Below are 23,597 nucleotides of genomic sequence, written 5' to 3'. Positions count from 1 at the left end.
ATGTCTTTTTCTAATGATGAGCATTGAAATCAGTTTGTTAGCTTTCTGAGAATGAGATGCAGAATCTCCAGAGACCTGAGACTATTATAGCAAGAGGGATTCAGGACAAGCTGCCCTGCAGACATCAGCTGTGACTATGTGGCATATACGTGCAAACACGCATGAATTTTTAAACTCTGAGGCTATGAAATTCCCAAGATTCCTAAAAGCTATCAGCATTCATGTAAGTGTATTGTGATGGCTCAGAAAATGCTCACAGGCTTTCACATAACTATGAATTTCTAAGCAAATTCAGAAAGCCAAACCACTTCAAAAGAAAACTCCCAGGACAGACTAGAGATGGGAGGGGACTGGGGGACATGGGGAAGAAGATGCGATACAGTCAAGTAACTTAAATCCAGAATCTATCTTTCTATCACTCAGAGTTGCACACATAAAGACCATTCTTACTTTCATATTTTCCCACTAACTAGATCGTCAAATGAACTTGTTAAAGTGACAAATTACTGTAGCTCTCAACCTGTGACACCTTCTAATGATTGCCTTTACACCAAAATGCACCAGACATTTAAGTCAATGCGTTTAGGTTGTTGGGTTTTTTTTTCCCCATCTTAGAGCTATAGAAACTTGGAGCAAGTTATCCACTGCCTGTGAGCAGCACCTTGAACCAGGTAGACAGATTTCAGAAGGGCACCACCTTCCTGCAGCCACTTGGATGTTACTGACTTAGGATTTATATGATTGGTCCAAGGTATACTGAGTTTGGTACAAGGATAAGACCCCTGAGCATAGGGTGAAATACAATGTAATTCAGGTGACAGGATGCCTAACATCCCATTAGAGTATCAATCACCTTCTATATATTACTATATTCAAACAATTAATCATTAACAGTACCTGTTGTAAGCTCAGTAATGAAGTGAAGGCTCTAATTCCATTTATGTTTAAATGTACTGATTGTAGTTTCATGAAACACAAAGTTTAGCACAGTAAAGAACTACAGCTTGTGGTCCAGTATTATCTTATGAATAAATGAATAGTTTATCAGCCTGTTTTATATTCAAGCAAATTACTGCCCCACACTTTAACTCCTAGGGCTTGTTTCTATTTAGCATTAGAACAGGAAATAACTGCAGCTGGTCTCACACTAAGGTTTGCTATTACCTCCAGAGAGATGAGGACAATCAATATTCCAGGGAGGAGAGATACTGAAACTGCCTTCTGAGTAACTTATAGATCAATAATCATGTCAGAAATGGGAGTTTTGCATTTGAAGGAACCCAAGAAGACCCCTGAGGAAGGAATCAATACAAAGACAAACACATATCCTCTGACATGCTTGCTTGTGATTGAAGCCAGGTTGAAAGGATTCTGCTCTCCTGCAAGCTTTACCCAAGTGGTTAGGTAAGCATGTAGCTGGCTACACACAGAGATCTCTTAGGATATGATTTTAAGATAAGTAGATAAACTTGATTTTCTTTCTTATTTTTTGCTAACCACTGATACAGCCATTATAATCACATATTTCATTTGAATATTGGAAATAAATAGCATATATTTATTAATTATTGAAATCCAACTTGTTCTACATGCAAATTCAGTGCAACAATTAAATAAGAATGTTTCATCCTTTTGTGTGCATTAATCTTTAAATCTAGACTAAAAGATCCAGTCGTCCTAGGGGTTACTATAAGATAAGAGGATGACATTCAACTCAGCTAGAGAAAACATGTAATCTTTGGTAAGTTCACATGTAGGAAGAGTCCTCCAAAATCACATCAGAATGGTCTTTTCTTGCAGTTAGATAGTGGGGAGCCCCTGTATCTAAATATTCATGAGGGAAGTAGGGAAGATGTGGGGTTACTACCAAGCGCTGCCTTCCCCCAGGCACATCACTGCTCTGTGTAGAGAACTAAACTGTAGAGGTATGTAATAGAACAATCGAGTTGTATAAGAATGGATGTACGTATGTATGCAAAAGCAGATGGACAGAAGAAAAGAGTGCATTGTTGACTATTTTCTAAACATGAGCATGCACTCATTTTGGCTTTCAAGAAGAAGACCATTGAAATTATCTAATGCAAGGAATTCCAAAAAAAATCTGAGTAACAACATGAGTGGTGAGGAAAGTTGTTTGTTTGGTTTTTTTTAGAAAAAAAAAAGAGTTACATAAAATGTACTTTAATGTACGCACTGTAAAATACAAGGCAAAAATCCTAAGTCCTTCAAATATTACAGCTGCTTGAAGTGTGTAGAGGATCGTTGCTTAAAAATCGTAATAAGAGTTCCTTTTAATCTCTTTCTAAACCACAACCCTCTCCAGCTTGGAGGCCTGCAGAAGGATCACAGACTGGTAGGTAGGTAAGAATTTTCACGATTCAGTAATGATCAGTGCAAGAAACTCCAAGAAAATCACTCCCCTGCTCCTTGCACAAACCCATTTACCTCCTTCAAGTCTTGGACAATAGCAGTGAGTCTCTCATTCTCTGCCTGAACGTTGGTGACCACCGCCCTGCTCTGCTTCAGCTCGTTCTGCATCTCCAAAATCTTCCCCAGGTAATAAGCTTCTTTTGACGCAGACTCCTGGAGGAGAGTCTCTTCTCGTGTTTCCCCATCTTCAGCCACTTTGCGGTGAATTGAGAAAGACTGTCCAAATGCCTGCAAGAGGAAAACAAAGCACGCTATTGAACTACTGAAGCTCTAAAAAAAGTTGTCAACAGTAACGAGCACCTGCATAGCCAGAGGTAATGAAATGCATCGGTGAGTCCCAAACTCTGACCTAATAAATACTGCCTTCACAGCTTCCTAGCAGCTGAGGGCTACCATCTCATTTAGCTAAATGAAGCACCTTGAAGCTGTTCTCATTTGCAGTATGGATTTATGGCCCCTATCCAGGCAGCCTCCACTGAGATCAAGATGGCGTACAGCTAACTAGCTGTTAATTACTTCTCATTTTAACTCTCCTAAATGAGGACAACTGTTTTTTGTCAATTCCTTTCTCTCACTCTGCCAAATAAGTGCATGTTTTGTTTGAAAGAGCACAAACAGCCCCAAATCTTTCAAAATTATTTTCTATTTTCAATGTTCTTTTCTGAAGAGTAGCTGACCTCACAGTATGAACAAAAAAGCTTCCTATAACTTGAAGGGAAGATAAATGAGCTGAGTACCAAGAAGAAGCCATCTACCTTACTGGTAAACCTCAATACATGGAGCCTGACAGCTCCCTTTCTTCATTTGTTTTCCAGTATTTGCTTCTGCTAAAAAGAAACAATACTGAAGCTCTCAGGAATTTTCTAAATAGTGATTCTTTTGCTCCTCTTGTTATTGGTTTAGGGTGAACAGTTCAATACTGTAATCTTTTGTTGTGACAATATCTGAAGGGATTTTTTTAGATCAGCTCTGAAGCAACTTGGAGGAAAGCAAAGCTCAAACCATGATATCACAGAATAGTAGGGGTTGGAAGGGCCCTCTAGAGATCATTTAGTCCCCTGCCAAAGCAGCTCCCTAGACTAGGTTGCACAGGTAGATGTCCAGGCAGGTCTTAAATGTCCCCAGAGAAGGAGACTCCACCACCTCTTTGAGCAGAAATCTGAAATCCTGGAGGCATCATTTTGCTATGAAAAACACAGGGAAAAATAATAATAATTATTATATATTATACCTCTACTATTCTGTGATATCATGGTTTTATTATTATTATTGTTGTTTTAATGTAATTCATTAAAAAATATAAGACTAATCAAAATATAAATAACAGCAATAAAATAGTACATAATATAGCCTATTTTGTTTGTATTTCCTTTATGAACAGATACTTAATTGAAAACTGTATGGTCTTACTGGCAATTCCAAAAAATAAAGCAAGGCACCATATAACCTGAAGATTTAGCTCAACATGGGAAAAAGGTCCAAAAAGGTCCCTCATCTATCTTATTGCCTTTTTTTTCCCCTCCCCAATGCAGGAGATATTATGTCTCATAGGTCACCCTAACATCCGGTCATGCAGAGGAAAATTTCTCCCTGAAAGCCTAACTTCTGCCCAGATCCATTAAATAACAATGTTTAGTATATGTTTGCATCTGCTGTACCCAGTGGCCTCCTTTGCCTTCCCATCATCAGGATCTACTTCCCAATGGAAGTCATTGTTTTATTGTCTCATTGTTATTTCTAGCCTTCAGAACTAAGTTTTACTGGCACTGCAGCAGCCCTTTAGAAACTTCAAAGCAAAACTGTTCAAAAAAACTTTGCTGCTTTTAAGTCTACTTGGTGATTCCTGTGAGCTCAGCATTAAAGGATTCTAAAAATATTCAATAATGTATTAACCCAGCTGTCTTCTCCGAAGACTGCAAGTGACTGAAACAGCAAGCATCAGCAATTTGCTGAATAGGATTTTCCCAATAACAAGAAATTGAATTTAATGAAACTGTTAAACACTGATTCAGTCACCCTGTCAGTAAATATAGGAAGGCTTTCAGCAAAACTGCTAATAAATTTTATCTTACAAAACGTGATTATATTCAACGGCTCGCTGTTCCTAATTTGAGATCTAAGCAAAAAGTTCCAGTATAATAGATACCCTATAGGACAAATGGAAAGGCCACATATCCAAAAGAAAAATCAAAGCACAGAACAGCAGTTAAGGCTGCTAGGGCTGGAGAAGCTTGTAAAGAAATAGCAGCTGGAACTCTTTCTACCAGAGGGCTACAGCTAAAAAAATGGATAAAAACCAGTACAAATCAATGATGGCCTTTCAGATACGTACTATATTTTTCTCAAATTTAGTGAGAGGGTGTACATTAGTATCTGTAATGTCTGTAATGTAAAGTATGGCAAAGAATATAGATTTTGGGGAAGGTGGTTGGATGTGTAGTTCTCAGAAATTCTACTTGTCTTTATTTTGGGCCATGCTCCACTTTGATTTGAGAAAATAAAGTAAATAAAATCTTCTGCTCCATTTATTAAACAGCTCAGGGCACCAACAGAACTTAGGGCAGCAAAAGATTTATCTAAACTATTTAACCATAATCTATACATGAAAACTGAAACATTTCTTCTGCATATTTCTGTAACACTACTGTGGATGCTTTCCTTCTAGCACATAGAGCCTCACTGAAATGGAAACACCAGTAATTAACCAGGCACTGTTTTCTGCTACATTTTTTCCTGTAATCTTATTGAATAAATCTTTATTCCTAAAAGGAGGACAGGACAAATGACTACCAAAAACGCAAACTTCCCAGCAGATAGCAAATTTACAGTATTCCATTTGCACAGTATCAGAACTTTCCATTTGTTCTTTTACTTACAGTAAATCATTTGATCACGTCAACAGATATAATACAGACACAACGCATAAAAATATAACTGAATTCTCAAAACTTTAAATGCAATTTATATTAAAGAGAAAATGAAAATCACTGAGTACTAAATACTTTAAAATTTTTTCCTATGAATCCCATATGGAACACTATTGTATATTATACTATCCAGCTTATTTATAAAATTGTTGTCAATATGCTAAAAGTTTGAGGATGAAAAGAAAGGAAGCACAGTTCTTTTTACATATCAATGGAAATTATGCAAATCCATGCAGCATGGAGAAGAACGCAAGATGTCTTTTAATTCAAATGCAAGAAGTCCTGCTTCTGTTCTTCATGGTCTATATACAATGACAGAAAGTTTAAAATTACCCAGCGTTTCTACTTGTATACATCCACAAGATTCCTTGCTTCTAAGTTAAGCCATACAGCAATAGTTTTTGCATAGATGCATATATTTTGCATTATTCAGCTAGTACTCAGATATTTGCTCAACTTTGATTTTTATATTTTAGTCATTTGTTTAATATGCTTATTTATAAAACTGTATAGCTTTATTATGATATTTCTACTTACTGTGCATACTTATTTCACTGAAACAGTCATAGAATATCCTGAATTTGAAGGGACCCATAAGAATCATCAAGTCCATCTCCTCATCCGGTGGAATCCCTACATCTTTACAGTGTGAAAAGTTAGCCACCTTAAAAACTTTCAAGGTCAGCTAGTTTTCTAACAGGAACAAGTGCCTTCAAAGAGGACCGGTCACCAGGGATGGATGTGGCAGCACACTTCACACATGAGCAGCTACCAGCATGAGTAGGCTGCATCCTGGAGAGCTGGCAGAGCTGGCACAGCCACAGCAGTCTCCACCATTACCACCAAAACCTGGGCAAGTGTGGTGCCCAGCTAATTGATTCATGTTGTTTCTGTTTGTTTATGGTCTGATGCTGTACACATCTTGCAGAGAGATTAATTACTATAGTTATTGTTAGTATGGTCCTGCCTTGCTTGGTGTGACTACTCGCAAAAGCCACTTAGAAGCTACCACTAGTCCCTTGCTGGCTCTCAGTTTCATCAATCACAAGGCAGATTTTTTCTGACAAAGCACATCATCTTATGAATTCAAAATGTGACTTGGACAAGGCTGTATAGATCTATGTATAAAACCCTTTATGGATCCTATTCCCTGGAGAACCTCTTCCCAGCACACCACAAGTGAAGTCAACTACAAAGAGTGAGGCATACTTATTCTGACAAAGACTACCCTAACAGTCTGATTTTCGTATCACACTACTCCTACTACGCTTCTCAGGACTTTGCTTGAAAGGATGTTATTAACTGAACTATAATATTCACTTATTTCAAGATCATCATAAAAGTTGAGTTACAAGATGCCTATAAATATCGCATTTATATTCTGAGACCTGAAAATTGTATTACATAATTTTACTACGTGTGTATAAAGAATTGAGACTTCTTAAAATTTGAGCTTTGAGAAGTATGAAATGATGAGATTTGAGCTGTCATGGTTGACATTTGAGTACATTATAGTGGCAGTGGATATGCACAGGAAAGAGGTCGGTCTGTTCACAGAGAAAGGTTTGAGGAAAAGGTCATCTGCAACTGAACTCAGGATAATTTTAGATGGAAATTCCAGTGTCAGAAGCAAAATGGCATGAAAGAAATGAAATACACACAGATTTTTAGAAAAAACAATAGAAGAATTGAACTGATCAAAACAACATAAAGAATATTTATGTCAAATGTAAACAGCAATAAAAACCTAGTGTATAGTTAGGGACATGAAATGATCCCTGTGCAATGAAAATTATATGTGGAACTTCAAAGAAAATTAAAAAGAAAGGGAGGAGAAGAGAAGCTACAAGTTTAATTTAGGTGTAGAAAGCAAAACATACATAACAAAATCAGCTAAAACAGAAGTAGACAATGAAGGACGCTATTTCTGAGTTTCACTCAATTTTCTATCCATTTCTTGGGGCAAGAATTCTGTGCCGAAACTTATTCTGGTGTGTGATGATTAACAAGCAATAAAACATGACTTGACTGCTATCAGGATGAGCAGGCATCCTACCTGTATGACTCTGACACTTAATGTAGTTTCTCTGATACATAACGCAGTAGCATTGAACTTGTTCAAATGATTACCTGTTTCAGCTGCTAACTTGCTGCCAAGTGGAATGCATTATAGATCAGTTATTTCCACATCCCTAACACAGAAGCAAGGAGAAAGCATATTTTGAAGGTAAATTTCAGTATGATAACACAGATAGAAATCTTTGCTAGAGAAGCCTATATGAGGTTACTTTTGGGGACAGCTCTCATTTTGTGGCACCACTTGAAAACCCACTTAATAGTTCCTTAATCAGTTGCAGTTCTGCATCTGTATTAAAAAAAAAAAAAACTTTTAAACTTACTATATATGTTAAACTTTTCTTTACCATTCTTTAACCAAAGCCCAAGATTGTGTAACATTTTTTTTTGCTAAGGAGCCATCAGTTGGAGAGAGAGGCCTATACTGAAATTCCCTCTATGCCAGGCTTTGCAGGGGATGGAGTGGCTAATCAGGCTCTTCAGAATTAGTTGGTATGCAACTGTGCCCTCCATAAGATGCAGTGTGGTGGCAGGTGCATTGGTCCTCCATTAAGATGAATTGTCTTTAAAAATTACCTCAAGAATTTCACACCCTGCTCATCTAGGCAGTCTGCTCTGGGTATCCCTGCTTGAGCAGGGGGGCTGATCTTAGAATCACAGAATCACTTGAATTGGAAGGTATCCCTTAAAAATCATCTAGTCCAATTCCCCTGCAGTGATCAGGGACACCCACAGCTAGATCAAGTTGCTCAAGAGCCCCCTTCAGCTTGACCCTGAGTATCAGCAGGGACCGGGCATCCACCACATCCCTGGGCAGTCTGTTCCAGTGATAACCTTCAGAGATCCTGTCCAGCCTCAGTCACTCTGTGATCCAAATGCTGGAAGCAGTCATCCGGGAAGGAGCAGTTTCTTATTTACTAAAGCCAGCACTCAGCCTTACCTGGAGTGTTTCTTCCCATAGGCTTTTCCACAGTCATGTGCTCAGTGCTTGGCTCTGATCACTCGGCTATTTGTTACTCTGCACTCCTTACCCTTTGTATGAGTGGACTGTCTAGCATCTGGGACAAGTATCATAATTTATCCTTGAAGAATAGAGCAAGTAACGCAGAACCAAAATCCGACTTGTGTGCGCTGGCAGCTTTCCTATGTAAAGAATAAATAATGATATCCTTGCAGAAGGGACCAATGGGTTGACCAATGTCACATTACATCCACTTGCTAATAAAGAGGGAAAGTTCTATGTCACTAAAATTTATCCATAGTTTAGATTAAATCTTTTTATAGTTTACATGCCTCCTGCTGTTCATTTAATACAACTGACAGAGATCAAGAAGTTCCCTTTTGGAATCTAGTACTGAAGTGACGAAAGTCCTGAAAAGCAAATAGGCCTATTGGAATAAACACAAACACAGATGCATGTTTAGTCAAAATGGTGCAAGAACATAGGAATTGTAAGGATACTACATGTACACCAGTCAGCCCAGAGGCAACCAGAATGCAGACTTGGAAAAAGTTTGAGAATACAGGCTGAATCAGCATGGGCACAAGGGGGAGTGGGGGGAAATAACTGAGAATGACCTTTTGTTTTGTCAGGTAAACTGAAAACAGCTCATTTTACAGCTACAGAAGGTATCTCATTTGTCCAGTTCCTCCTGCATTCAGGAAAGCAGGATGCTGAACACTCCTACAGACAGGCACAAGACAGAAAGATGCCAGATGCTATCACTAATATCTTTTTCAACTATTAATAAAGAATACAAAACAACTGATCAGAATTCAATTATAGAGAAGCAACCACACAGACATGGGTCATTTCTTAATTTCAACACTCAAGAAGATGATCTATTTTACCCTACATGTCACACAATATTTTTTATTTTTATTTAAAAAGTAAAAAAATTTAAATAAAAAAAATAACAACGTACATTCCTTTCCATTTCATTTTGCAGAAAAAGTGCTAAATATTTTATATACACTTCAAAGTAAGCTGACTAATTGAGGTTTCCTTATGTGTCCTCAGGTGATTGGACAGCCTTACAAAAAGGGTGAAAACCAAACTTCATAGGATGGTTTGTGCTTTTCTGAAAACTTGTGAAATGACCTTAAGGAAATTGTTGAGCTTCCCAATTGAAAATGCAGATGAAAGCCTCTGCCATAAAGTGAAAAGGAGGATATGGGGCACCTACTCATGACTTGAGACACAGTATGTTACAGTTACAAGTTCAGCAGAGGTAATTACAATAAACCCATAAGCACTACCTTAAAAAAAAAAAAAAAGCTATTTTATTATTTCATAAACACAAAAAGCATTTAATTTTATTTCCAAATACCAGTATATCTATACTACCTAATTCAATCAAAATTATGCAAGTTTTGGTGCAATAGTAAAGTCACATAAGTTAATATCTACATGAATCACTTAACTTGCAAAAAACAAATTTGTGTACCAATGTGTCAGAAGCTTCATGTATGCCAGAAGTACTGAGGAGATGAGACATGTGGAAAACATAAACACCCTAACTGCTACAGATGCAGAACCGAAGCACAAAGGTAAACAATTCGTGGCCTTTTCCCCAGGAAAGCTTTGAGTAAAAGCATGCATACTGTGGATTCCTACATTTCCAAATTCATATACTGGTTACCAATCAGCAAAGCCTTCAGAAAGTCCTGGGGAAAATGGCATTTACATTCAACTCAGCTACAGGCATGGCCACCCTTCTGCAGTCCCGGTACATATTGTGCTGATTTCAATCAATATGCCACAGTATGAGGCTGCAGGCAGCCATACCTTTTTTAATTTTAGTAAGGAATGAAATTATTCTTAAATGTGTCAGGAAACATTTAACAACAAGAAAGCACTACCATGAAAATGAACATTCAATACTAGCCTCCATTGTTCGACTGCAATCCAGTAAAAGCAGGGTGAGCAAGAATTTCCATTTAATTGCATTCAACAGCACTCAAGATGAGGATTTAAATCCCCTTCCTGAAAATTCCCTCCAGGCACAGAAAATGCAAGAAAGGGAAAGCTTGCAACAAAGAGCACCGCTTATCTACAACACAACTAATTAGCTTTACACCACTAATTTAAAAGCAGGTCCATTTAAAACGTGTCTCGCTGATAATAAAATTATTTCTATTAACGAAATTATTATTAATGAACCATAAGACAGCTTAAAAGTTTGCACCGGTGTCTATACGGATGTGTTTATCAGTTCACACTACCATCAAACACCATTACAAATTTCCAGTCAAAACCAATAAAAATATCATCAGAAGAAACACAGAGTAGTGACAAAAATCGTGTTTCTTCCTTTTTCTATGGTGTTTTGGTCGATTGGTTGGTTTGGGCTTGTTTTATAAAAGAAAATGTGCCTTGACTCTAAGATTGAAACTCTCCATGTAAACTTCGCTGCCTGTTATGTGGCAAAGGAAGCTGGATGCAGCAAGGAGAGACCTCCTTAGAAGAGAATATGAATAACACATGAACAGAGAAAAAAGAAATGGAGAAACCCTGTATCAGTGTCTGTTGCAGATGTGAGGACTATGGCTCAACGCTGATTTAAAAAAAAAAAAAGAAAAAAGGAGTTGAAAACTCATTTTACTGTCAAAATATAAGTTTGTGCAATCTTTAAAAGTAACTGTTAAAATTCCCACAGATTAGCTGAAGAACAGAACTACTTATGCATCTGAAATTACCTGCCTATAGGACCCCCTGAAAGCTCTAAGCTAGCTGAGCCTTACTACTGGGAAGATTCTGAGGTCTGGTCACAAATTTTTTTGGAAACGGTATTTTGTTGCAGAACACTTAGTTATGCTTACATATGTCTCAAAAGCAAAACATTTGTTTACTTTTCCTTAACGTCTTGAACTGCTTTCTCTCAATTAAAAAAAAAAAAAAAAAAAAAAAGCATGAGTCTATAACTTGGAAAGGAATACCTTCTTGCACACTTACTTCTGCTGCCTGGAGGGATGGTAGAGAAGACAATGATGCAGAGGTGCACTGAAAAAAATCATGTGGCAGCAATGGTCACAACCTGAGACTAAGGAAATTCTCAGGTGACAAAGGGAAATTCATGCTGAGAGTGACACAGAAATGAAGCAAGGGGTCAGAGTGGCTGGGTAGTCACCAGCAGGTTGGATACTAGGAAAAGTTTCTTCTCTGAATGAGTAATGAAGTATTGGAACAGGCTTCCCAGGAAGCTGGTGGAGTCACCACCCATGGAGGTGTTCAAGAAATATGTGGATGTGGCACTGAGGGACATGGTAAGTGGGTAGGGTGAGGATGGGACAAGATTAGGATGAAATAATCTTAGTAGTCTTTTCTAACCTTTATAATTCTATGATTCTGTCTTTTGGAGCTATACAAAGCTTGTCTGGGGAAAGACCCCGAGTAAGGCCTAACTCTGAGCTTCAAATAGGGAATGCACAAATGAGGTCACTCACATGATGACCCTTCCAGATGGTGGAAGGAATGATAGGCAATACAGCATTTATGGGTCAGCACTAGAGAGAGCTATGACTTGAGACTGGGCATTTTGTTAAGTATCTTCAACACCATCCTAAAAATGAAATGACCAAAAGCACAAACATTACAGTTTAACTGCAGTAATTCTAATTATTTAAGTACAGTGAAGCATATGAAAACTGGAAAAATCAACATTAAGAAAACTGATTTCAAGCACAAGCAGACTTAATTTGTAATAATCTGCAATACCAGCACACAAGAACAGCTTTATTGCAGCAGTCTCAAAAATTCCTGAGATAGGAACTACATCTAAGTCAATATCATAACAAACAGACAAGTCTCAACTCAGATCTATGTCAAGGCATCAAAAGAAGACATTCATAACTGCTGAAACCATAAGAACAAATATACTTTTCATACTTTTACGCATTTAACAATCACAAGCACTGTTAAGTCATAATATCTCCGTTAAGACTTATTTCTTACTGCTTGCAAATCCTTCTGTAAATCGACAGCCATGGGTTATTAATGAGAATCCCTCCTTGTGATTATACAACGTACTTAATGTCAGCACGTGGTAACCACAGTTGGACTTAGCACAACTAGCTTAGAGAACTGAGTGCAAGGGAAAAGCTTCACGTTCCAGTTCCTGGATCTGAAGTACATAAGCTGCTGTAGCACCATGTTAGCTTTGAGAACAATTAGTACTAACAAACAGTTTAAAGAGGATGAAAGAATATTCAGACATTTCTGCTGCACTTACATAAGCTACCAGAAATTAAAGTTGAAAAAGGCTCTTAAACAAAGGTATGACATCTGGAACGAGAAGCCAGAATTAGAGAAGTCTCTTTTCAAAGGAAGGCTTCACTGAAGTGCTGCCAGGCCTAGATTTATCATGGAGAAAACTGCACATCCATTAGCAGTGCTCAGTGCAGCACACACATCTGTCACATGCAATGCTACTGCAGGTTGGGTGCTTACTCCAAGCACTGGGATAATCTAATTTCTCTAGATCAGTAAGAGTTTAATTCTTATGGTGATACTGGTGGTGGTCTGCAGGTTAACAGGAGGCCAAGCTGCAGAAAACAAGAACCTTCATGAGAGAAAGAAAAACAAACAAGATAAAAAGAAAACAACCACCACAATTTGAAACATCCAGTGGTAAAAATTGAGCAATGTTGAGACTGGTACTAAGAGACTACAAGAAACACATTACCCTTGTCCTTCAGAAGGAGCTTCTTAGAACTTTTTACTGATATCCTAATATCTATCCACACATACGAAAGCATCGCTTTAATATAATTAAATGGAAAATTAATTTTAAACATTTGATCTAAAGTTTGCTGTTCATGCTTGGTTGGTAGTATAATGCCTCAATGTAGTGTTACAGTATAGTGAAAAAATGAAAAGGAATTTCTTTAGGACGTTTCCAAAACTGAGAGCCTTCAGCAGATCAGCAGGGTACCCATCTTTTTTAAAGAAAGGACACAAGAATTACATAGAAGAAAAAAAAAAAAGTGAAGCACAGGCTGCTGCTCAGGTCATGACAGAGACATAAGAGGAGTCAAATGAATGGTGATTACAGATTGGATAATGCACAAACAGCAGCTTCAGGAGGTCAGCGGGAAGAATAGGTCCAGTAACAGCCATGAAAGTGGGGACAATAGGAATGGAAATATTCAGTATGAGTAATTTTGCAGGACATTTTGAAAGACACAGTGAATACTCTCCCTACACTCCGTTAGAAACAAAATAAACCAAATGCAAAAACTTTGTGCCAGTGAACATTATTAAATATAGAGAGATGTGGATCATAAGTGAAGCAGAAATAAGCAAATTATTACTGAAATGAAATTAGATGCCAGTCAAGTTAGAACTGTACCAAATTATATTAAGCCCTCAAACAGGGAGACATGAGTGATTTGCAATGGAAGGGTAAAATATAGATCAAAATCAAATTGCTTAAACAACCAGAATAGAAGATGTCAGGGCTGTGCTCAATTCGAAAATGCAAGTTAATCCAATAACTAAAAATGAGCTAATTGATGAGTCCTGCAGTGCTTTAAAGACTTCACTGTATTATCAGACAGACTTTATATTACATGGTCCTCAGATCTCTCCTTATCGCTATTCACAGAAGTCACTGCAGAGAACTGCTACTCCATTTGTGCTCAAGAAGAAGGAATAGCATCACAATGAAGGCAGCAAACCAGCAGAAGGTTGAAGACACCTCTTAAAGATGATTATTCCTCCCACTAGAGAGCAGCAGTTAGGTTGAGTGAACTAGTATATAATATTTGAAGGGTTGAATGATTTTACAGGAAGAACAAGATGAACTTCTGCATGTTTTTTTAACGAGGATGAATAAGGGCCTGTTTAAATGGTAATCTATTACAATGAAGGACTAGAGTCAAGCAAAAATCAACGATGAGGAAGAAACAATAAGGAAGAGAAATGGATATCTTGCAACTTGGAATCAAAAGACCGAGCATGCCTGCAAACGTTAGCAGAAGTGAGTGGCACAGAACACAGTAACAGAATTGAATCTAGGAGTAATTAGATGTGTGGGGTGAAGATACAGCTGAGATAAGAAATGTGAAGCTGTTAGAGTGGGTTCGGAGGAGAGCTGCAAGAATGACAGGAGAGGATGGAGCACCCCTCCTTTGAAGAATGAGATAGTTGGATTTCAGCTTGGAAAAGGCTCCGGGAAGACCTCATTTAAGCCTTCCAGTACTCAAAAGGAGTTAATAATTAGGAGGGAGACTGAATTGTTTTAGTGAAGGACCAGGTGTTATAGCTGCTAAGGGCAAGAAAATAGGTATTTAGCAAGGAAAAGGACTGTCTGTACAAATGACAATGAAACGAAAGGAAGACAAGATAAGTTGGGCAGCTTCTTTCTAAGGAACAATGATTTGGTGCTGATTTAGCTAAATTATGTCTATGAAGTAGCTCGAATGTAGCTGAAATTCTTTGGTTCACTAATACTATACAATAAGTGTCTGGCTGAGAAAAAAAAAAAAGATATGAGAATATTTGAATGAAAAACACTTATTACTGGTCCAGGCATACTCCCACAGTGCCAGTACATCTATCTCGCAGAAACTAAGGAACAACTGACATTTACAACCAATAATTTATGTCACGAGCAGGTGTGCATCACCGTGCACCAGCCTTGTATTGTCAGCTTCCCAGACTGCTGCAGCACTGACCAAACTGACTGAATTCTAAATACTCAGAATAGTCCTGAATCCAAGAGAACAAGACCCGTATGTTAGAACTCAACCATCTCCAGCTGTAGCTAAAAATGCTACAATTGTTTGAGGGGCAAAATAGCATCCAGCAAATCACTTAGCAAATTCATTTATACAGTTTCCTTAGTGGAATAACACTGCTATAAGTTCTTTTTGATGTTCCAAGAGAAGCAGCACTGCCTTCCTAGTAGGTCACAGGCTTTCCTTAATGCATCTGCTCTTCATCCACAATTACTACAAGTTTACTCCTAAAGATAACTGATACCTACCCAATATGCCAGGTGGAAACAGTTGAACTTGGTTAAAAATAAAAATCAGTGGTCTAACTAGATGGTAAGAACTTACAGATCTTTGTATCCTGCAAATCCAGATTTAGTTTGAACATAAGAAGCAAGACACAGATAGGAGAACAAACTTCACTCGTGTATGGCCTAAAACAGAATCTGTAGTATCACATGAAAAAAACATACAAGCAGACTAGAGATATTGTGGTAACATAACCAACAGCTCTAGAATATATTTGTATCTCTCTTTTACATGAAGTGTAGTGTTGAGTGTGTGGCTATACAGTAGCCACACACACTCAGCAACCAAAGAAGCTAAGGATACTCAAGCAGTTACTCAAGCAGGAAGGTTAAGTCCCTGGAGGGAACCCAGCTACTTCAAACCACTGCGGAGAGTCTAGAATTGCAGTTGATTTGCATCAAACTTATGTCTCCAAAAGCCTCACCCAGAAGGAGTGTCTGGCAAGGGCTACTCACACTGTGGACTGAGATACAGCTAAATTTGAGTGGAGAGGTAGAGAACTATAATAAATCTGATAAAGAGACTTTGTTTAGCAAGCTTGAGAGGTGCAAGCAAGCCATTAACTAGCATAGATCTCAAATCCATTCAGGGCAAATAATGCTGAGCTGAAAGTTTCTTACTTTCTTACTAAGTGAAGGAAAGTTTCAAGTCTTAGTATATAATCAAGCAGAATCATTGCTCCTTGAACGGCCTACATCCACACTAGTTTCAAAAGAGTCTGTGCAATGCGCTGATATTAAAAAGGTTTTATGAAATATCATATTTTAACACTGCTAGAAGCAAAACTAAGCCAATTGATTATATAAGTGTCCACCCTGTTAAACTATATCTATGGAGAGCTTTAACATAAGTGAAGTATTGAGACTGGTGCTAAGGTGGATGTATGGTGATGTCTGGGTGAGAGAACACCAGAAGATTCCAGGAAAAGGTCATCGAGATATCAGTATATCTTCACACTCTTTATCAAGACAGAAGAACTGATCCTAGTAAGACAGAAGAACTGATTCTCATGGACTTATAACAACAGGGTTGGCACGCAAGACACTCAATGTAAAAGCAGCATGAAAATCCCAACAGTTTATAGACTAGAGATAGGATGACCCCAACTAATGACAAGTACACAGGTGAAGCCAATTTTGGATTAAAAAAATTAACTTCCTCTTCTATAACTGATATTTTGGTTCTTATGGAAACATTTGTATACAGTAGCAAGTGATTTGCTGTCCATCATGAAAAAAAAAAACCTATTCTTTTTAAGGTAAGCCTACAGCATTTCAAACACAAAGCTCTATCAAGAGGACGATAGCAATAAACAGTCTACATGAGGCAGGGTCCCATGTCTCAAGCATTTGGACTTGTGAGATGATGGTTACCTGAACAGGCCACTATGAAAGAGAAAACTAGCATAATATGAAGAGAATCAAGTTTAAGCCCATGTCAATAGTATTGCTACAATTAGGCAAAAACAATAACAGTTTAAAGGGGTATTTTATGTGCCCTTTTATCATTGCTAAGTAGAATGAATTTGCAGCTTCTCTAAGAAATCTGGGAACCCAAAATGAACAAATTATCACTAAAGTGTTATGTCTATCTTGGAAATAAAAAAGGAAAGAAAGAAAACAAAATGAAATCAGATCTTGGCTATTTTGATAGAAGTTGAGTTGCCTGTAAGGTATCCAAACAAGACCTCAGATAGACCATTTGGTTCCCCCTTTTCATCAGAACTACATTAAGTAGTTTTCATCATACTGATCTCCTGGTTTATACTAATAAACAATGTATTATCTGATTACTATTAAAAGAAACATGTATTTCTAGTATTCACCCTAAGTTGTTTAAAGGCTAGGTACCAGTCAGAAGACTAATGGTAAAGCTTAGATACGACAATTACATGAGTCAAGATTTTGGGCTCAACAAGTGGCTACAATTTTACAGACTGCATTTTACAGCAGATTAAAACAGTTAATGTAATGGGTCTTGTGGCTTTCAGATTTATTCTGCCCTTAAAAAACGTAGTCTTTTAAAAACACATTTGAAAGAAGCTCATTAACCTTTTATAAATTTAACACTGAAAGTATCATACCGGTAACTACTGAGTTCACTTCATTTAGCAGTAAGCAGTGCTATAATATCATAATTACACTGACCAGCACTGTCACCATCCTCAAAAGCCTGTATTTCATCTTCAATATTAACATAACTAACTCCTAACAAAAAACGAATCAGATATCAACAGGTTTCAGAGAAGGGAGTTAGAAGTTATACAGGAGTTGCAAATTAGTTTCTTAGTTTCTTTTATTCCTATCTTGTAAACTTTAGTATAGCTTCCAATATGACCACTTTAATTTCACTTTACCTGTGTGCATCAACAGACCTCACTGCTACTTGACTAAGTTATCTATTCATTAACTAAGATGATTTTCCTCTTAGGTAGCTCAAACTTACAGGTATCACTTCAATATGAATAAATAATAGCATACTGTCTGGAATACGGTATTCATTTGGTCAGAAGGATGGTAGAGATGGATTGATGTTCATTTTATTTGCTGAGCAGATACTATGGTGATCACAGTATTTAACATCATCACATCATCTCACTAATGTTTTTCAATACTGATGAAAATTGCCCATTTGCTTCCAAGAACCTCAAATATAAAGCACATACATGCTTTAGAAATATCAAGTTACCTGTAACCTAGTTTCACATCAGGCACTCAGAAGTAATTTATGTTATTTTGAAGCTTCCTAGAAAAATGAATTCTATTAGTATTTCTAGTTAGTATTTCTACAGAAATGGAGCAGATGGTCTGCTGTAGATCTAAGATATTTCATATTTTTTGAATGTAAAGAAAAATAAAAATTTCAATGTGAAGAGCAAGAAGTGTAGGATTTGATAAAGGGAAGGAATCAAAACTCCTTCTCCACACCCCTCCTATTTATTGTGTAAGTAGGAAATATTTCCACATTTCTTGAAATAGGGGATGCAATTTATCACACTTTGATTCTTCTGTTAAAATTACCAAATTGGATCTGTCAGTGCTTACTGACTTTAACTGGTTAATTTAAATTTTATATCAAACTTTTGATAAGGGCAGTCAAGAAAGAAGAGGTTTTTGAAACGTGGATGTGACGCTGAGGGACATGGTTAGTGGGCATGGTGGTGATGGGTTGATAACTGTACTGGATGATCTTTCCCAATCTTAATGGTTCTACAAAGTAAGACAGCTAGTATAAGCACAATTCCTGGCAGTGGCAGGAGACTGCAACTTTTTAAAGACAGTTCCATGCTCTTCGCTAGAGCAAAAACAGGAAACAATGAGCTTTAAAAAGTCAAACTTTGCATTCCTTGTTTCTCTCTCAAAAAAAAAAAAAACCCTTCAAAATAGTTTGAGTATGTATAAATCTTTACTTGATGTTGCAATGGTGTATTTTTAAAGACTCATCAGAATTTTTAGAATGCCTGCATAAGTGTTTTAAGATAAATCACATAGCAGGAAGGAGAGAAATGCTACCATAATTCTTTATTAAAACAACTGTGGCCCAAGTAGACAGAAACCATAACCATTAAGTTACAGTCTATTTTACTGCTTCTAAAATAACCTCCTGATAACCTCCTGATTTGAAGAAAACATCCACATTTTCACCCAAAGTACCGTAAATGTCAACTATGACTATTCTTCAAACCATAAAAGTTTAGTGCATTTCTGTACCCAGAATTTAAATTGGAAAATCCCTTTTATAAAGTTTTGAGATAAACTAATGAGATTCTGAGCTGTTAAAATGCTGACAGTGAGTGATGGCCTGGCTGCTTGCCTTATTATTTCTGCTGAACCAGAAAGAAACCTTTATGTTAATAACAGTAGTTTACTAGAAGCTTTTTAAGATAAAACACTACATGCAATAAGGAACATGAATTAGTGTTCTGAAAATACCTTGAAATGACCACTGAAAGATCAGCAGACAATGATGCACTAATAGCCAGTACTGGTGACCGTCAAGATGGGGTTTACTGTGAAGGACAACGCTGAAGTAACAGGGATTTCCCAGACCACTTACATAACTTGTATAAAGATATGTTCATGTACAACCAGTAACTGGTGCAAAAACAGACATTCAAAATAGCCACAAACTTAGAACAGATCAGAACAGATGCATTTCTACTTTAACAATGGTCCCACTGGTTTCTACACAACAATTTTTCACAGATAGCATATTCATCACAGAAATTAGGTAAGAAAAAAACAGTATTTTCATTACCCAAAGTTGTTTTCTTTTTTTTTTTAATATATATCTATGCATGTAGTTGATTTATATATATGCAAGTCCTCTGACAGGAATAGAACTAATCCAAAAAAGTTAATGCCAAAAGCCTGAATTCGTTGACAGGTCCAAGGGCAGCAACTTGAGACTTCTATCATGTTCTTCACTAGGACTGTGAATAACTGACTTGTTCAAAAGCAGACTACTCATCTAAGCAAGTAGGTTTTGACTTGTGCCTCCTGTCTCTTGATAGCTAAGATCAATTATATTGGACTAAATTACTTCCCAGCTTGTGTGCCCATGCCAAGAGAAGCCAGATCTCCAGGTTGCACAGAAACAATCAAGCTGTGTGGCTGTAACATAACATACCAGCAAAGACCAGAGATAAACAAGCAGAAAATGCTACAAGAGATGAAAGAACAGAAGAAAAAGGATTTCAGTATTGAAAGACAAACACAAGAGAGATACTTCTGTATCTTCAACAATCCCATTGTCATGACAGCTGCTCTGAAGTAAGAATCACAGAACTGTAGGGGTTGGAAGGGACCTCTAGAGATCATGGAGTCCAACACCCTGCTAAAGCAGCTCCCTAGCCCAGGTTGCACAGGTAGATGTCCAGGCAGGTCTTGAACATCTCCAGAGAAGGAGACTGCACAACCTCTTTGGGCAGCCTGTGCCAGTGCCCCATCATCCTTACTGTGAAGAATGACACTTAAATTTCACATATACATGACATATGGTACCATTATAAATAAGCTTGGACTTCAGAAAAAAAAAATAACAGTTCATAGAATTTACAAAGGCCATATATTTGCATTTCTTATTTTGTCACTAATGGCATATCCAGCACTCATCTGATGAGAAGAGAGAACTGCTTACCCAGGATCCATAATATTGCAATAGCAATTCATCTACCAACATGACAGAGACAGCAGCATATGTGAGCAGCTTTAACAGCTTGATCAATTTTACAGGACAAAGTTGCTGCCTGTTCTAAAACTATATCTGTAAGAAACAACCTGAACTGCTTCTTTTAAACAAGTTCAACCAATGCTGAGTATACCAGAATGTTCTATAAAACAAATGTTGGGTTTTTTCTTTAATATAAAGTGAAATAAGGGTTGAAGCTGAAACATCTAAAGTCATATTTCATTATCCACATAACTACCTTCACCTTTTCACAAAGATGGAGATTTAGGCAGCTTCATTGTCAGCATCCTAGATGCTGACACAGACAACTAAAAGTAAATTCTGGCTCCAGAATGGCTAGGTTTCAACTAATGCACAAGGACGTCGTTTCTACTTCTAAACATTACAGACAAAAAATAAATAGAAGAGAGTCTCTGAAATTTCAAACATGTTTCTAACAGTTACAGACTCATTTTCTGCTTTTAGTTATGAAAACAATCCCTTGGCACATCATGGATTTTATTTGTAGCTGAAATCTACTTCTAGAATCTCCCAGCAGACTCTAAAATACAAACAGCCTCAAAAAGATTATCATCCCCATGCATGATAACTTCAGATACCTGGATCAGCAGAAAAAAATCGCAGAACATCAGCACCAAACAAGCCTGCAATACATCTTTTTCACACTAAGCAAAATCCCTAATTGCCAAAAGATCTTCCAGTGAGTCTGCTTTCCATATACTGCCCCTTCTTCTTTCCTTTTTGGCAGCTAATTAGAGACCCATCAATTACACTTTCAGGATGCTTTTTAATAAGTGTGCTTCCAATTACTCCACATACTCTATCAGGCAGAAAACATCTTATTTCCTCTGGCAGGTACCCTCTGGTTTTATTCACATTTTTTATGAAACAGAATCTTACAAAATCAGACTAAACAAGCTGTTTTCCATCACCTGATCATTCCTACAAATTAATATGAACATTTGTCCTATTATTCCATTTCATGCCTGTGCAGAGTGTATTATCACAGCAGCATCAAATACTGCAGTCTGGAGATATATTTTCTTGTATATGGGATAACCAAGTTGTAGCCCCATAAATAACTGTTTGCTGATAATGGAATGTAGCTCGTCCCATATTTTTACATCGCAATATATGTCAATAAATAAGTATAATTATTCCTGTTCTTCATTATTATTATATACTGTAACAAAAATGGCAAATATTTAGACCATTAGATCTTGTAGCTTAGTAAGTTTATGTAGCTGGGGATGGCAGGGGAGTGAGTACTGTTATAAAAACTATCCTCTCTGCTTTCAATTTAGTCCAAGTTGATAGCCTGTGATACAAAGCAGCCTACCAAAATACCAAAGATTATTTTCCATGCATATATTACAGATGAATTGCTTTTAATGTCTTTTGAAAAAAAAAAAAATAATAATCACATGCCTTATCTACAGAACAACCACACTCAAAATTTATACCCTGGCACATTTCAGATTAATCGTACTTGTTGGTGCTGCTCAGTTTTTTAATTCACGTGCTTCACTACTTTAAAGAACATTGTTTACACTTCAAATGGAAAAAGAAAAAAGGTGTTTCTCTTCCCACTCACTCCTGTACACAATTTATTCATTCAGCAGTCCTGGAAATTCAGCAGGGAATTCATCAGCCTTCTGTTTGGCAACTCCAGGGAAGCAAGATAAAAAAGAGTAATATTACAGAGGTCAGAGTAAGGGGCGTAAGGACTGGGAGTGTCTAATCTTATAAAAGGAAATACATCTGGCCACCTAAAATAAAAGGCATTAGAGGACAGCTGAATGTAGTGACAAGGAAAGAAAACTAATTTCTTACAGCATAATCTCATTCCACACAAATATTTTCCAACTAGCTGCAGAAATGCAAGACAGATAAAGAAAACAAAGCTCATCAGGCAGTTGTTCTTGTATGGGAAAATATCACTGCCAAAAGGTGGGGAAAATATCACTGCCAAAAAGTGGATATCTCAGTCACATGAACTTGTTCTATTTTCCTGTGTTATGCATCTGCTCATTTTTAAGTACCTTTACTGCTCATTCAGAGCTATTTTTAATATTCTCTATTTATTGCCACCTTAGAATAGGTTTACCCAAAGGGTCCAGAGATTCCTGCTAGGAATCTTTCTATGACAGTGATTTTCTGCCTTCATCTTCTTGCAAATCCTTGGAAGAACTGTGCTGTTAAGTGAATTTAAGCCTACTGACATTAAGTCCATACTTCAGTCTACAGCATTTTCAACTACTCTCACGCACCCCCTAAGCAATGCCCTTTCAGAGGTGCTAGGCATTATTAGATGAAGCACTGAGAGCCACTTGCTCTCCCATCTAGGCGGACTAATTTGGTGAAACACTATTACACGAATGTTAAAGTTAATGGGCTCCAGGTTTTTTCTTCCTGTGTTCTCTCTGTGGCTTTGAAATAAAGTTAAGCTTTGAACAATTGCTAATATGAGGTGACACAATTTAAGGCATGACTAGTACTTCCCAGAGGATGCACGCACCAAAAAAAAAAACCCAGCACCACCACAAACACCCCCATCTGACAGCTTTTTATTATAGACACTCCTGTTCTACTACAGAAAAAGTCAGTTTTCCCCCACCTCACACAATATCGACATGATAATCAAAACCAGTTGTAGCAGCCGAGGATGGGACAGGCAAAGGGAGCTCACTCCAGAACCACACTGCCACCTCTGACGATGGCATCAATATCATCATCTTTTAAATGCCAAAGAGGCATTTTACCCCATCATATCAGTTATGAGAAGTTAGAGAAGAAACGAGGCTCACTTCAAGCCACAAAGAGCAAAAAAAGTAGCACAAAGGAGATGCAGCATTACTAAAGCAGCACTGCAAACACTGGTTTAGGAGTTAAAGCTGCAGCAAGATTGATCTAGATGTTATTTAAAAGAATTTTCAATAAAAATGCAAA

The 23,597-nt window shown here is 37.3% G+C and overlaps 2 protein-coding genes across 11 annotated transcripts in view; both read right to left on the bottom strand.

Annotated features, from left to right (window-relative positions):
• The window catches only part of RESF1 (retroelement silencing factor 1), a 307,071-nt gene that overhangs the window by 153,555 nt on the left and 129,919 nt on the right, over window positions 1-23,597 (bottom strand). The window lies entirely within an intron of this gene.
• Window positions 1-23,597, bottom strand: part of BICD1 (BICD cargo adaptor 1) — a 153,233-nt gene that overhangs the window by 72,490 nt on the left and 57,146 nt on the right. For all 8 annotated transcript variants that reach the window (XM_065742625.1, XM_065742627.1, XM_065742619.1 and 5 more), the window contains exon 2: window positions 2,446-2,658. In XM_065742625.1, coding sequence (XP_065598697.1) covers window positions 2,446-2,658 — 213 coding nt within the window. The remainder of the gene's footprint in view (window positions 1-2,445; window positions 2,659-23,597) is intronic.

This window comes from Cyrtonyx montezumae, unplaced genomic scaffold (assembly GCF_038088225.1).
Source record: "Cyrtonyx montezumae isolate F1298 unplaced genomic scaffold, pur_monq_1.0 scaffold_3, whole genome shotgun sequence".
In the NCBI taxonomy this organism is placed as follows: domain Eukaryota; kingdom Metazoa; phylum Chordata; class Aves; order Galliformes; family Odontophoridae; genus Cyrtonyx; species Cyrtonyx montezumae.
This window is presented reverse-complemented; position numbering and strand designations above follow the sequence as displayed.